Source organism: Lemur catta, chromosome 5 (genome assembly GCF_020740605.2).
Source record: "Lemur catta isolate mLemCat1 chromosome 5, mLemCat1.pri, whole genome shotgun sequence".
NCBI classification, from domain to species: domain Eukaryota; kingdom Metazoa; phylum Chordata; class Mammalia; order Primates; family Lemuridae; genus Lemur; species Lemur catta.
The window spans coordinates 79,354,916-79,371,896 of NC_059132.1; the positions used below are offsets into that span (position 1 = coordinate 79,354,916).

General features: G+C 39.2%; 1 protein-coding gene across 2 annotated transcripts in view; it reads right to left on the bottom strand.

The window, feature by feature from the left end:
* GASK1B (golgi associated kinase 1B) overlaps window positions 1-16,723 on the bottom strand; it is a 43,621-nt gene extending 26,898 nt beyond the window's left edge. The window contains exons 1-4 of one of the 2 annotated variants that reach the window (XM_045552177.1): window positions 16,524-16,723; window positions 14,682-15,819; window positions 14,463-14,563; window positions 139-276 (exon numbers count right to left, since the gene is read on the bottom strand). In XM_045552177.1, coding sequence (XP_045408133.1) covers window positions 139-276; window positions 14,463-14,563; window positions 14,682-15,591 — 1,149 coding nt within the window. In that variant the 5' untranslated portion in view covers window positions 15,592-15,819; window positions 16,524-16,723. Of the gene's footprint in view, window positions 1-138; window positions 354-14,462; window positions 14,564-14,681; window positions 15,820-16,523 lie in introns of both variants that reach the window. The other variant, XM_045552176.1, reaches the window with a different exon arrangement.
* Between the last annotated feature and the right edge of the window lie 258 nt (window positions 16,724-16,981).

The following is a 16,981-nucleotide window of genomic DNA, read 5'->3' on the forward strand; positions in this document are numbered from 1 at the left end:
TACAGTTACCAAATATAGCATTATAGAACTTAAACTAGGGCTTCATAAAAACTACAGGTGCTGAAAATTCCTTAGTGTCAGGCCAATGTAACTCTGTGTCAGTCTTAGATAACCACTTACTTGATGTGATAAACTTACCTGTAACAAAAAATCAAAGAGTGCCATCTTGGACCACTCATGGTGATGTATTTCAGTACAACCCCACTCAGGTTTGGGTACTCGGCCATTCTGCCAGCACTTCTGTTTCAGCAACTGCTGGTAAGTTCCCCAGGTGAGCTTAACAGAAGAATGGGTGTCATTACTTGCTGGAGATAAAGATGCATCCCAGAGAATGATGGGACATGGGCGGCCATCTACGGAATCAGAAAAACAAACACTTTCAGCACGCTGTTGACTAGGTGTGTGCCTTGGGCAGGTCATTCATTCTTTCACAGCCTGACTCTCTCACCTGTCAAATGTGAGATTAGATGGTGTTTATGATCCCTTTGTCTTCTGAAGTTTTAATACTTTCATACCTCAGTGCTTCCTGTTAAAAGTCTTATAAACCAGCAAGTTATTGTTAGACAATGAAAAAAGTTTTTTAAACAAGATACTTTATAGATGTGGCGAGAATAGGCTACTAACCACAAATAACAACGTCCTCTGGTTAATGTGGTTTTATTCCACATCTAAAAGCAGCCACCACAAAAAGGGAAAGAATCCAGACATTTATAATTGTCTATTCAATGTCTGAGTGGAGCTGCTCTCTATTTGTAATAACAACTGTCTGATTTTCTGAGGCCACATTATGATGTCAGGAAGAAAAAGAATTTTTAGAAGTCGCAAATTTGAAAGTGAAATTGTATGGTTCACACCAATCACTATAATCTCCAAAGAAGGAAAAAAGAAGCAAGAGGGTTTTTTTTTTCCCTTTTCTAATAGAAACTGTGCAAGCACAACAGTGCTCTTGATAATGGATCATTGATTCACACATAACCTTACAAAGTGTACTTAAGCAAATGTCAGTTCTTCAACTGCATGTGCATAGATGATTTTTTTAAAAAGCTGTCATTCCAATTGTTGTCTCACTCTTGGTAGTTTAGAAAGGCAATTTCTTTCATTGCTAAACTGTGTTAAGAGCGATGAGCCCAGTGAAGTCATCATACACAACGAAGACCATGATCAGGGCACATATTAAACAACACTTCAAGTTTAAAACCAACAGCATCACTCCCAAACCCTCATTTCTGCCAAATAAAGTCACAAAGAGATGGTGTTGAGAAACTTTGTTTATGACTCAAAAAATCAGAATCATGCTCTTGAAAAAAGTGACTAACTTACGAAGATCTGAAAAAAGCCCACTTAACTCATTCTTAACAGGCCTGAACAACAGAGGCCTCTGAAATTATGACTGGAATGTTTAGACATGTCACAGGAATTTTTAAAACTCCTTTTAAATAGCCTCAGATGTTCTCAATCTGTAACTTTATTCATTGTTCGCTGGAAACCTTTTATTTTGCCACCTTGCTTGCTTGCCTTATTGTAGAATTCTTATCTCCAGCCTTTAATACAGGAAACCACCCTCTTCTCTAACTCTCTTGAATCTGGTGTTATACTAACCTCAATAATTTTAATAACAGTCACTTAATCATTCTAATCACTTGCATTCCAGTTTTGTTCAAAAGAAAAACCTTTCTCCTTTTAGCTTTGCAATTTAGGCCAGAGCATATAAAAAGTCCTTTGAATTATGGAAATATGCCACGCAATTAAGAAAAGAAACAGAAAAAGAAACATGAGCCATAACTAAAGAACTTCATTTGTAACATTATCTCTTTCATTTCTTTTTACTTTACTAAATGACTTGGGGCTGCTAGGACCTAATTATCTTCTTAGATAGAAGATCATTTTAAATGTGTATATGCCAAATCCTATGTCAATTTAAAAATAAATAAATAAAATTCAGGTAAAAGCAATCCATCATGTGTGGAAGACAGGGCTGGACCAGTGTAATTGACGACAAATAGAAAACACAACACAGCTTTCAAAGACAATGTGTACTTCAGACATCTAAAGATAAACACCAAGAAGCTCTATCTATCAGTGTCTTTGGACCAAAGTTTTACATGCACAAATAGCACTTGCATGCTCAGGGCTAGGAAGTATTTAAAGAGACTTGAAATTTAATACTGAACTTGGACAACACAAATCAATACACAGATGGACAGAGGGATGGCAGTTTCCCCAGCAATTCAAGGCCCTCAGAGGAAGGAGGAAGTGATCTACATAAACAATTGAAACCTGCTGGGCTCTTCCCCCCCCCCTCCTCTTAGAAACATTTGTTTCTTATTGGAAAAGTCATTAAAAGTAAATCCACCCATTTTATGAAATGTGGAAAAACATAAAAATATATAGCCAAGAAAACAAAAATCATCTATAATCTCATATCCCAATTGGTTCTGTTATTTGTATATTTACCTCCAGTATTTTCCTATCCCTTTCTTTCTCACCTGAATATGTAAATTGCTTTTAGAAATTTAAAAAAAAAAAAAGAATATAGCTTATGTTTAGAGCTCAGACTCTGGAACTCAGTGGACCTTTTGAATTCTGGCCGTGTTACTTCTTAGCTTTGTAATGCTAGACAAGTCATGTAACCTCTCTAAACCTTCCTTTCCTCTTCTGCAATATGAGGGCAATAATGTAGCTTCTCAATCATTGTTAGGATTAAATGAGATCATGCATTCAAAATTCTCAACTTGCTGCTTAACATACACACATGCCCCAGAAAGGTTTTGATATGACTATTATTGTATATATACATTATACAATCATATATTTCACCCGTCTTAACTGACCTTTATTGTTCCTTGAGCATCTACTATATGCTAAGCACTGTTCCAGAACCTAAAGCTAAATACATAAATAAATGTCAATTTTTTTGCTTTTGTGGAGCTTACATTTCTACCCGGGAAAAGACGCAAAAATTATGCAAAGAAAATAACTATTGTATATACGGTTTGTCATAAATATTTCACTAAACATTATATCATAAATATTTCTCTTACAATTAAATATTTTAAATAGTACCACTTTAATTGTGATGCAATAATCTTGTCCAGCAGTCAGCAAACTTTATAAAGGGCAGAGAGTAAATATTTCAGGCTTTGAGGGCTAGCTGATCTCCATTGCAGCTATTCAACTATGCAACTGCTCAACTCTTGTGGCACGAAAGTAGACAATATATAAACAATCGGTTATAACTATTTCAATAACATTTTACCATGGACACTGAAATTTGAATTTCTTATGATTTTCAAGTGTCATAATAATATCATTAATCTTTTGTGTTTTTTCTCAACCATTTAAAATTGTCAAAACCATTTTTAGTTTACAAAATAAAAACAGGCTGTGGGCCATTTTTCAGCCCACAAGCTGTATGTTAACTTCTAATCTAGTTTATGAGTGTACTGTATTTACTTTATCATTTCTCTACTTTAGATCATCAAATTTTGGGAGAATGATACATCTTCTATACTAGTAATTAACAAGGTATTCTCAAACTGCCTAAGGGAATATTCAGCTGATAAAAAGAATTGGTTTTCAATGAATATCCTGTGTTTTTCTTCATATCCATCCATTTCCCCTCAGCAAAATATTTTGATGCTGACTATCACACATAAAGACATTTTTTCCTGTCCTGGCAGAAATCAGGTCACCTCAAGAAAGGGGATTTCCAGAGAACAAGAAGCAGGTGAGCAGTAATACTCAGACTGGGTCTTGGATGGTTGTGGTTCATTTCCAAGTCCAGGTCTTCTTGCTACGTATGAGCGTGAGGCCCTCGCAGATAACAATAGCAGTCAGTCTGACTCCAGATCTCAGTGCAATAAGTACTACAGTGAGGAGAACTCCACTTTTTATAAAATATGGCTTTTAAAAGAATTCAATGAACTTGGATAGATCTGAAGGGATGACAGAAAAATAGCCTCTGAAAACAGGAAACTGGTTAGAGCAACTTACCCTGAAGTGTTTCAGAGATGAGGGGCATTTATCTCTTCGCATTTCAGGTTTGTCAGAAATGATGCAGTACTGCACTCTCTAGAGAAATCTTAACAGTGAAGAGATAAAATTCTGTCAGAGTGGCGAGAAAGCAGGTTTTAAAAGATATGTGGGTGTTCATGTGAATTAAAGGTTATATAGCTGTCCTAAAAACTGAGACTTGCCAGTAACGCTTTTTTCTGTAATCTGAATATTTCTCCTGAATTTTGATGTTCTCCCAAGTCATTTTTTATTCAAAAGCACAAGAAGACATTCTTCTGAGAAGATGAACATGAAAATTCACTAAGAATGAATGCTATACACAATCTCCTTTGTCTAGATTTATTAAATGCCCTTCACTTTGAACACTGGCTGACTGGTTTTGTTGAACTATGGGTGAACGCTAAGCATGTTGGGTGACGTTGTGAATGTCTGTATGCATTTGTCACTGATAAAAAAAATAAGAAAAAACATCCTGAGCTCTGAAATCAAAGTTCTTTCTATTGCACGGGCCATGTTCCAAGACTCCTTGTGAACAAGACAAAAAGGAAGTGACAGTCCAACTCGGAGCCCTTCATTAAAAACAACTCTACTAAACCCATTAAAGAAAACAAAGACTAGTTTAAACTAGAGGCGCATCTTTGCTATAGAAAAGCAATTCTGTTGGGCTTCATTGCAACTGTCAACGATGCATTGAAAGAAAACCTTAATGCAAAAAGAAATAAACCTATGTAAGGTTTTTATGATTTTTAAGGGGGTGGGGCTGAAGAGCCAGGATATAGCGACTTGTCTTAGAAATAGACTTCTTTGCAAATCAAAACCACAATGAGATACCACCTCACACATGTTAGAAAGGTTATTATCAAAAAGACAAAAGATAACAAGTGTTGGCAAGGGTGTGGAGAAAAGGGAACCCGTAGCACAGCTGGTGGGAATCTCAATCAATATAGCCATTATGGAAAACAATATAAAGGTCCCTTAGAAAACTAAAAATAGAATTACCATACTATCTGGTAATCCCACTTCTGGGTGTATCTCCAAAGGAATTGTAATTAGCATGCCAAAGTGATATCTGCAATCTCATGTTCATTGCGGTACCATTCACAATAGCTAAGATATGGAATTAAACTGGTGTCCATCGTCAGATGAATAGATAAAGAAAATGTGGTGCATATACACAATGGAATACTATTCAGTCTTTAAAAGGGGGGAAATCCTGTCATTTGTAGGAACGTGGATGAACCTGGAGGACATTATGTGAAGCAAAATAAGCCAGACACAGAAAGACAAATATCATGTGATCTCACTTATAGGTGTAATCTAAAAAAGTTGAACTCAGAAGTAGAGAGTAGAATGATGGTTATCATAGGCTGGGGGAAGGGTTCGGATGGGGAAAGGTTGATCAAAGGGTACAAAGTTTCTGTTAGACAAAAGGAATAATATTTAGCGATCTATTGCACAGAATAGTGACTAAATAAATAATCATCATATGTATTTTATATATTTCAAAATTGCTAAAAGAGTATATTTATAATGTTTTCACCACAAAAGATAAGTATGTGATATGATGGATTTGTTAATTTGCCTGATCTAATCATTCCACATTGTAAATGTATAGCAAAACATCACATTGTACCCCATAAATATATATAATTATTATATGTCAATTAAAAATAATGAAATAATAAAAAAGGAAATAGATTTCTGGGTGATTTAGAATACATATTTTTCAAACAAAAAAATAAATGTATTCATTTACTTGTAAAACTGTTTTTCATTTCATAGCTTGTTTTCTCTAAATTGAACTGAGTTAAAATAATGCCTCTATTTCCTCAAGAGTTAGCCAAATGCGAAGGTAGAAGGAAGCAGGAAAGGAGAATGCCTTGTGACTTTCTCTATCACAAACTACTTAAACAATCTAAATCAGCAGTTCTCATTTAAAAACAAAGTGTCCTTCTTTGTTCTGAACCTTTGACTAATCAGCAGGAACTTCTGCTTTCTAGGTCCCTCTTGGACTTCCACTATATAAATGGAAACTCCCTGACTCTTCCTGTTTCAATGTTCCACTTACAAAAATAGGAATCAAATTTGACTTCAAAGGGTGGTGATGATGTAGTCACCGTGCCAGCCTCCACAAACAATCACATTTTGCAGACAAAGTCTTGGTCACATCAGGGTGACCCAGTCCTGGGTGACTTAGTGTCTATTAACACAGTTAAAGGAGCCATGAATTCCTGACCAGAGCAACCTACTGACAACGCAAAGTCCATTACATCACTCCTCTTCTTCAAACCCTTCAGTGATTCTGCATTGTCTGCAAGATAAAGTCCATGCTCCTTACATGACATAAAACATACTTGCTCTCCACTCACCACAGCTAAACTCACTTCATCCCCTCAAACTCTAATCTCTTGTTTCTCAGAATTATTTGTACTTTCCTGAGCATACTCTGCGTTCACGCATTTTTCATACTTCTATTCTCTCTACCCTTTCTACACCCGCCCCATCTCTCAGTCCACCCACAGTGACTTTTAAAAACCAGTTCTGGCATTACCTCTTCCAAAAATCTTTATAATTTCACCACCCACCCTCCCTACATACATATTCTAGGCTAAATTTTCCCTCCCTGTGCCTACAGGGCCTCCTAAAAATATCTTCATTGAGGTTTTTATCATACCCTTTTCGTAAGGTAGGCTTGCTTAGCTGTCTCCTGCCTTCCAAGCAGAGAACTCTGGAGAACAGGGACTATTTCTTAGTCTTCTGTGGATCTCTACCTCCTGATGCAGTGTCTAGACTGAAACAAACACTCAAAAATTTTGATGAACAAATTATTCTGAATCTCCCAATGTTCATATATAGCCCTTAGGTTCTAAGGAATGGTCAATGGACCTAAAACAAAAATGTGGTTAGTGTGATATCCTGGTAAACTGTGATTTCACTGTTCTCACACTAAATGAATCCAGAAGGATTAGGAAAAAAACTTGAGAAATAGAGCTAGGGATGTGAAGAGGTTTCTGTATTGTCATTCTGTCCAGCTTGTGCTCAGCTGTCTATTCCCATGTATCCATAACTCTATGAGACGCTGAGATGATGAAAACTGGAATGTCAAACATACGGCTGCCTCTCTCCTTCTGACCCCACATCACTGTCATGAAAAGGGGAATAGTTAAGGCATCACAGCTACATCAGGAATCAGCCCACAAAGCAATGGGAAAAGCAGGTTGGAATCTGGTTGTATGTTGAACTGGGAAAGCCCAGGCTGCAACTGTTGAAGGCCAACAATGATGTGAAGAGGTGGCAGGAGGCAGCAAGGCACAGCTCTGAAGATGGAGGTTCTGACGTCCTCTGCACCCAGGTCTGTATCCCAGCCCTGCTGCACACTACCTGTGGGCCCTCAGGGGCCAGATGTTATTCTTTGTGCCTCAGCTTTTCCCTCGGGAAATCTGTACAAGAATATCTGATGTATGGGGCTGTTGTGAAATTTAATGAGATAATGAATATAAAGTGTTTAGAACTGTGCAAATAAGAGAGATCATTTTTATCCACTATAGACTCCAAGGACTTTCTTTGAATGAACATTTTAGGGGCCCATTTATTTACTTCAAGTAAACATCACTCTAGATAAACACACTAAGAAAATCTAAAGGAACATATGACAAAGAACTAAACCAACTGAGAAACCGAATGAAAATAAAAGGTAACATTTAAAGGTGTTACTATGTGTTAGGCACTGTTCTAAATATTTTATACCAATCAACTCAATTTTCATGATAACTCTAAAGTAAGTACTGTTGTTGTCATCATCATTTTTATTATCATTATCCTTATTATACAAATGAAAAAACAAGGTACAAAGTAACTTATCCCAGGTCATGAAGTTAGCAAGTGGCAGGATCAGGATTCAAACTGAGGAAGTCTGTGTTGCCAGTCCACACCCTTAACCACAAAGCTATTTGAATTAAAAGCTGCACTGCTTTGCCCCAGTACCTAGGATAGTGCCTTGCACAGAAAAGCAAACTCCATGGAACTGCACTGATTACAACCGAATTGGACTGAAACTGTAATATTTTCCCATGAACTGAGGGAGAAAGGGCTGTCTAGTCGAACTGCACCTGTGTGGTGCTTAGACCAACCCAAAGACAGCAGCGGATTCAGTGCCAATGAATAGGTCATGGCCTTGAGCTCAGGAAGGTGCTGAGTGAATCCTGAAATCAGTGACAGCAAGATTTCCTCCCGGCCACTGAACTCCCACATGGCCCACCAGTGTCAGCTCCGCAAGGGCAGGAATTCCTGACTATTTTGTGCACTGATGCAGCTCCAGTGACTAGAAGAGTGGCTGGCACATAGCAGGTGTTCAATAAATATTTGTTAAAAGAAGAAAAGATAAATGTGATCCTATAGAAAGGAATAGATTCTGTGGAGTAAAGGCACATGCCTCTTTTATGCTGTGAGTACTGTGGGAACCATTCATTGTCCCTTTTATCCCAGCCATGTGGTGGGGCCGAGGGACAAGTTCCAGAAGCACAGCAGCGCAGGTTGCCCAGTTCCCCATCTGTCTAGGAAGGTATGTGGTGAGCAAACAAGGGGATGCTGGAACACAGCGCTGCTTAGAGCCAGGCTTGGTAAACTTTTGTTCGCTGATGAATGAATGTATTAAGCTGACCAGCTCAATCTAATTGGTAAAGAAACATCTTTAGGGTTTTTCTAATAAAAAAACACAATATGCTTTCAATCCAACTTTTGTAAAATAAAACAGGATTATATGCTCCCAAATAAATATTTGAAGAAAGTTTGCAGATATGTCAAAGATTTCTAGGATTCGGAAGCCAGTATGTTTCCAAGTTGTAAGGGTGTCTGGGTTATTCTCAGGGTCATTTGCAGTCCCTGCAAAATAACTCTGTCCTCACCTGAGAGCCTGAAACAATAGGAATGCAAAGCTGCCATCCCTCTGCTTTGGCAACTGCACCATTACCCAGAACTCACAGTGCTGCTTGCGTGGACTTGAAAAGAGAGTGAAAAATACACAATATATTTCTCCTAGTTTATAATAAGAAGAGGCAATACAAGTCGGAAAACAGTGAGCAACTTGGGATCTACAATGAATTTAAATGGAAGTTTGTTGGGGTGCCTGCAGTTTGTCATCTAAGCAGCCTTGACATACAGAATTCCTGGAACTAGGCTACCTTAATTCAGTCTGACAGCTCCGTGGCAATAAAGCAGCATCCTAAAAATAAAGCATACATAATGCATCTTCCATGCTGGGCACAAAAAACAGTACAATGCTTAAATGCTACCAAAATGGTGTCCCTTGAGATTCATTCACGCTACTGTTCAGACCAGGGAGGCTTTGGCAAAGCTGCTAAATCAAAGATCACGGAGGGTGTTGGCTTTTCTTTTCTTATGCTCTTGATTTTTACATGGACATGATCTGCTCTGTCTTATCCTATTTAAATGTTTAAAATATTTTGTTTAAAAAAATTATCTAAATGCATCAGCACCGCACAGTATCTAGTGACTTTTATAATGATTTGAGACTCTCGCAAGGATGGATTGGCAGAAAGCAAACTAACATGTTCAATCACCTTAACATACGAAAGATTGTTTGGTAAACAAGAAAATCTGGTAAGCATTGGAGTTGTCACTTGCATAAAAAAACCTTGTAGTAGTGTTCAGATTGGTGTGTCAATACTTCCCTTCAGTAAAGATATTATCAATGTTATATAATTAAATTGAAAAAAGAAATTAAATAGAAATATTGATGTAGTGGTAAAATCAGAACCCATTGTGTAAAAACTGGCACATTTTTGTCACTATCCCATAAATGTAGCAAGTCATATTTGAGAGGTGGGGTGGGTTAACGGAAGCAACATGAGGAGGCTTTAATGTCAGACAGAATTGGGTACAAACTCCAGTTCCAATGCTCATTAGCTAGGTGACTTACAGCAAATTTTGTAACCTCACTGAGCTTCAGGATTCCCCTATTTAAAATAACAGGAACCCCTGCCGTGTAGAATTAAGTGGCATTATAGACAAAAGACACCAAATACGGTATAGGCACTGTGCGATGCATAACACCAGACTCTTTATAGACTTACAACTGAAAAAGATTTCATTAGAAAATAGGATTTTTGAAATGGCTCTTTGATGTCATATTTCAATTCATTTTTGCACTTCCTGCAAAGACATACAGGAGGAGAATCTGCTCCAGTGATAACTGCTGGATTTGGTATTCTGGTACACTGCAGGCACTCCCCACCTAACTACAGCCCTGCCCTGCCCAGGTACACCCTTCTCATTTTCTAGGCTATCTCTGGAGTAATATCTGTTAGGGAATGGTCTATTGTATAGTGCAATACCAGTAAGTCCACTAATTTCACACATATCATTTTGTATTCAAGGAGAATCATCTAGAACTCAGCAAGTTATACAACCAGGAACTTGTCCCAGACTAAGCTGAGCTAGCAGCTCCATGCTGATTGGATCACCCACACCAGTTTTACCAATTTTAAAAACACTGAAGATGAGCTTTATAAATGGGTCTCTTTATCTTTGGACTGAATCAACAGAGAGCTTCATCTGAGAGGCTGGGGGCATGCAAATCACTCAGATCACAGTATTTGATTCTCTTTTGCATCTCCCTTTGCGTCTCATATATTCATTTTACATTCAGGGAATTTGTATGACCTTGAGCGAGGTACTTAGTTACTCAGGGCCTCAATATCCAGATCTGTTAAATGTCTGTCATAGAGTCCCCAGGCTCTATAACACCTGGGTGTACCTGGTAGAAAGAGTTTTTATGAGAATTTAATGAAATAATTCAAGCACAGTACTTAGAATGGTGCCTGGTATATAGGAACATTAGATAACTCTTAGCTACAGTTAAGGTTGTTTTGTCTCCTTGAGCAAAAGAGGTTTCCATACCCTGTATCTGTCCATCAGTATATAAGTCATTTGTTTCACTATATTAAATAATTAAATATACTAGCAGGCTGTGGTGATGGAGAAAGAAGATACACCTTAGGGCCCCTTAAATGACTTGTTGAGGGCAGCAGATTGATGAAAAGAAGAAAGACTCGGTGGTTAGAAGACAAGAATTCTTGCTGGACAACTAACTCATTGCATGATCTTGAACAGTCTTCTTACCTTTCTTTCATCTCTAAATTGAGGTTAAAAAAATGTCTACTACATAGGACTCTTGGAAAGATTAACTGAGATAATCCAAATATCTACATAAAACTTGCAATACAGACTAGCTAACTTCTTGGTATTAGACTTAAATTTATTTTTATAAACATTAATCAAAAGTCAGAGAACAGAAACATAATTTAGGGCAGACTGCTTATAGGATTTTCTGCCTATCTATTCTCCCTGATATTAAGAGATCTACTCCTAGACCAAGCCAGATCATCAGAGAAATATATACCTAAATACCTAAATACACTAAATCCTATTGTTCCTCCTGCAGAAAGCCCATTATCAAATTACACTAGAGTATGTTGCCAATAGACCATGTTGATGGTCCTCACAAGAGTAAGCCCTATAAATCTTATTATTTGCATTATAAGGAGGCTGCCAAGGGCAATTTTTCATTACCTCCACAATGAACTCTTTATAAGATCCGCCAGGAGAAAGCTCAGCCTGGGTTTAGGACTAAAAATGGTAGTACTTGTCCTGAGTATTAGAAGCTGGAGGCTTCCAATATAGATTTATTGTTTAGAGTTAGTGGGAAATAAAATCAAGAATGCATTCCTACATTCACTCAAAATATATACTTAGCACGTACTATGTGCCACACTCTCCACTGGGATCCAGAAATGCAACAATAAAGAAGACAGGCAATATCTCTGCCTTCACAGACCTAAAGACCAGTGGGAATGAACAGATGATCAAACAATTATAATACAAATATATATTATATAATATGATGATATAAAGTGAGCCAGAAAAAGGTGCTGGGTAACTAGATAAGATCTAGATAAGATCTGCCACCTCCTTGCATGGACAGAGAGATTTGAATAAAGCTAAGTTTTGACCAAGAGAAGAATAGAAGGATGCTAGAAAAAAAATACACACGTCTGTGGAAATCAGGGGAAGAAAGACACAGGTGAGGAAAAGACTAAAAGTAGGTGGATGTAGAGAGAAACTGAGAATGGTCTACCTGAACTGGTCTACCCTTTGCATCACGATGACAACCTGTTTGAATAGAATTATATTGTGTACAGTGTTTATACCTATATGTAAATCATTTCATGGGCTCCTAAGGAAACTGGCCTGACTTCATGACTCTAAATGACTAAATAGATGAAGGTATCAAAGAGAGAACAAAGAAAGACCTGGTATTGTTTGAGATATAATCTTAGAGATTTACCTCACTCCATTGAGTCATATCAGTATGACCTTCTTGGTTTCGCTCCATCTCCACTCATAATATGAATGCAGAGAGAAATACCCAGGCCATATTGGGATTATAATCCCCTCCTTGAAATTGAATCTGTATTCTAAAAGACGATGGAAATTCAGAGCACAGAATTAAATATCTAAGAGGAATCCTGGTAACAAAAAGTTTAATTGAACAGTGAAGAGACCTGGGTTTCAGTTGTAGTCCTGTCCCATAAGGAAATGACATATAAGACTTGGAAGCCATGTGAGTAACTCAATGAACTTGGTTCAAGTGCTTGGTGTAGTAATAATAATAGCCAATGTTTATTGAAGTTTTCCCTTGTGCCAAGTACTGGTTCTAAGTGTGTTCCATATACTAACCAAAAACAACATCATGAAGTAGGCAGTTTTGTCATTTTACAGCTGGGGAAACTGAGGCATAAAGAGATATTACAACATTTCTAGGTCATATGGCTGGTAAGTTCAAACCCAGGCAGTTCAGCTCCAGGGCCCAGGCTCCTCATCACAACTTTATTCTCCCAACTTCCATCCAAGAGTATCCAGGGAAGGCTCAAAGGACGCATCAGAGAACCTTGCTCAGGATATACTCAAGAGTTCACCTTTTCTTCTCCGGGGCCTTTATGCCATGAAAATGAATGGCAATATAGCACAAGGAGGGTGAGCCCAGGCCCTACTTTGCCCAGCACAGCCTTGCGGTATGCCTGCTACCCCAACACCTGCCAGGATCTCCTTCACTCAGAGTGTTCCAGTTTGGATAATAAAGTAGATACTATTCACCTGAATCCAGTTGTTAAGAGGTTATTGTTTGAAGTTTGTTGGGCCTACGATCAAAACCCAGCTTAGCCATTTACCAGCTGTGGGAGTTGAGGCCCATTACTTCGCCTAAGTAAACCTCAATTGTCTCATTTAATAAATGGAAATAATAATAGTACCCACCTCATAGCATTGTTGTGAGAACTATAAGAGTCAAATGCATATATGAACTATATGTAACAGTTAGTATTAATATGATGCTTAGCAAATAGTGAGCACTCAATAAAAACTAGTTTTTACCAACATTAGATTGAATGTGTGAGAGGCTTCCTCACATTGGCATACTGTGGTGGACTACTTTGTGAACCTGAGACATCAAAACACACCCAGGAATCTGGAACACTTAGACATGAACCAGTATAAGTAAAGAATGTCCAATTTTTGTATGTAAATCACTAGTACTTCAAGGAATATCCATTCTAAGACTAAGTTATAATATCAATATAATGCTAAAGACATTGGAAATGCAATTTGGTTCTTAGCCACTACCAACGGTTTACTCCATTCCATTCCAGCCTCCCTGGGAACCTCACTGAAAAGCTAAATTTTATGGTAACAGGGAGAAAGGGAGTATCTTTTGAGTTTATAATCTCTTTGAGGCACGTTTTAGTCTCTTGGGCCAGTTGTAATTTCTGAGATCTTTCTGCACACAAACACAAGCCACTGACTCGATGTACTTTGTGCTAAAACCCTGGAGCCGCCTTAATATTCAGAGACTATCCTTTCTATGGCAAGAGCAAGAACACAAATCAACCCCTTCTCCTGCAACTGCAGTAACCAGCCACATAGCCTAGAATCTGCCAAAATGTTTGTCATCCAAGAGAATCTTGGAAATCAGGCTCAGTGAACCATAGCTGTGGCTAGTTAATATACATACTGAACAAATCACCTCTCTTTGCCTTGTTCCCTTTATTTGCTAAATGCATTAAAAACAAACAAACAAACAAACAAAATACAAGAGGTTGTATCTAACACAGTCTAGCTCTGGGCCTCTCAAAACGATTCCATCTGCTCAAGAAAGATAACCTACTTCCCCCTTACTTTTAAAAACTTCCAAAGAATGAAATTCTATTTCCTCTCATAGTGACTAGTTAATAGTATGCCTGTCAGCAAGTTCTTCGCCTCCACCCAACTTCCTCTCCTCATCATGTAAATCGCCGTTGGCTTTAATCAGATTTAATAAGCCACTGGGAAGTGCGAGGGAAACGGAGAGCAAAGATTACACAGAACGGGCTTACTTTTGCACGTCCAAGACAGCGTTTCCCTGGAACCCGCATATCCTCCCAGGCTGGGAAAATAAAGAATGCCAAGCGTATGGAAAGGCACTCTACTGCTGCTGCTGTCCAAATGTGAAACGTGGGTGGAGGAAAATGATTTAGAAAAAGAGAGTAAGGGAAAAGAGAAAATGAACCCGAATCCCCAACAGCTGCAAATAACAAAGCCTGTGAATCTGTTACCTTGGATGAACTCTGATTTTCTGCTCACAGACGGCAGGGTCCTGTTGAGCCCCAGGATCCTGTCCAGGTGGAAGGCAAACACCTCACTCATGTCCAGAGGCTGCCTGAGCAGCCCGCAGGGGCTGGGGCCGCAGCGGGGCGCGGAGCCAGGGGCGCTCCCCTCCAGCACCAGCAGGCGGGCACCGCTCTCAGAGGACACCTGCCCGAGGCCTGCCACTTCGCTGTCCGCCAAGAGCCTCATTTTTCGGATGTCATCTTTGCTCAGCCAGGAGGGGGCGCTCTCGCTGTAGATCCTAATGTTGCTCTCCTTGGCCTTGGGCTGCAGGAAGTCTGAGCCCCCAGCGCGCACTCCTGGACCCCACGCCAACCTCCAGGGTCGCTCTCCCACCTTGGCCAGGTTTCCTCCCCGGGCGAACCCAGGCACTGCAGCATCAGCTGCCCTGGCAGCTTCCTGGGGCTGAAGGGATGGTCCGACCAAGGCCGCCTGTCCTGGGGCGGCAGAGGCCACTGCGTACTTTTTCCTGCGCTTCGGTTTCACGGTGCCTCGGATATTGGCAGGCTTGCTGCGCTTGGAGCGTAAGGTAATGTACACCACATTGGGCTGCAGGGTGGTCCCATTGCCCTGGGACTCGGGAGGGGCCAGGGTACCATCCAGAGGTATCTCAGGGAAGGGTACCTCGGCGGCGTCACGGCTGCCGTGTGGCCCCTTTTCCGCCGCCTGTCCGTGCTGGATGGAGGACCTCCCCACCTGGCTCACTAGGAAGCCCAGGTAGATGGCGCAGGCCGTGCCCAGCAGAAGGTTCCTGCGGGTCCTCGGACGCCGGCTGCTCCAGAGTTTACGTACCCGCGGGATGCACAGGGAGCAGATGAACCAGTTTATGAGTTGCCCCGGCTTGTCTGGACAGGTCATTTCTCTGCCGCATCCACATGTTGCACAGAGTTTAAAGTGTGCAGTTGGTTCCCGCTGACATGATGCATGGTCTCCTGACTTCAGCCGCCGTGTCTGCTTCGGTATCTAAGAGGTCTTCCGTGGGTAGAGGTGCAAAGAAAAGGTTGGTGATGGAGTTGGGAATGCTGACACTCGCCACAACAAACCTTTTAAACTAGCAGCCTCCCCAAGGAGAAATGTGGCTCGTTTCTGGGAATGAATGGAAACAGAGTTAACTGAGTCACAATCTCAAACCATTTCAGTTCCTCTACAAGAGTAAAGAAAAAAGTAACCCTTTCCTTTCATAAATATCACTACTAAATGTTAAAAAAATAAAACCAAACTTAAAAAATGGAAATAAGACAGATGTGTAGATTTGATATTCAGTTTAAAGTAGTGAAAACAAGCCACAAAAATCCAAGAATATTTTATAGCTTGTAGCTAGAGTCATTTAAGTTGATTCTGAAGCAAAAGCATTAAAATGTGACAAACCTGGGCTTTTCCCTTTTGAAATTCAGAAATAACTTAAGACGAGTAATAGATGGTTTTTAAAAATCTATAATATCCCATATTTATCTTTAAAAGTCCTGCATTAACTAATTGGGCAGAAGCATGAAGTATTAACATTTGAATTCAGAAACATATCCTCTTAATTAAATGGTACAAATTTTTCTGTATGTGTTCCATCATCTTATATTAAGTGTTAGTATAATATAACACCGTAAAAGTCCATATATCTTGGAAGCAGTTACATTTATTCAGTCTCACACACACACACAAACAACACAAATCCGACTGCTTTTTATTCCTTTTTTTTCCTACCAAAGTCAGCTAAAAGAAAATAAAAGCCTCCCTAACTCTATTTTTTCACTATTAAAAAGAAAAAGAAGAAACTCATAGGCAACCTTACTTACACAGCTGGCCCCATGCTTGGCTCCAGGAAGAATGTAATCCCTGACTCTAATGCAAAGAACTTTTAAAGGCTGAGGCATGTAAGTAGAACATATTTCATGGTCAAGAGTGTTCCACATTTCAAACATTTCAGTTCAGCTTTAAAAGCTCCCTTGAAAACTACCGATTGCAAAGCAAAATGGTTACTTGTAAACTGGCTACTGCACAGTTTTAAGATATATAAGGTTTTTTTAAAAAAAAAAGTTAAAAAAATAAACTTTAATTTTAAATTCTGAAAAAAAAAAAAAAAAAAAAAAGTGCCGTGCAGAATCAGTTTTCATTCAAATAACTTTCCACTTATTTTTAACCCCTGGGAGCCCTCTAGTGTCCCGTTTGCAAACAGACTCAGAAATGTCAGTCACATGAAGTGAAAAAGGATTGAGAGTGTTTGCTTAGCTTGGAGGAGCAGCAGCAGCAGCCG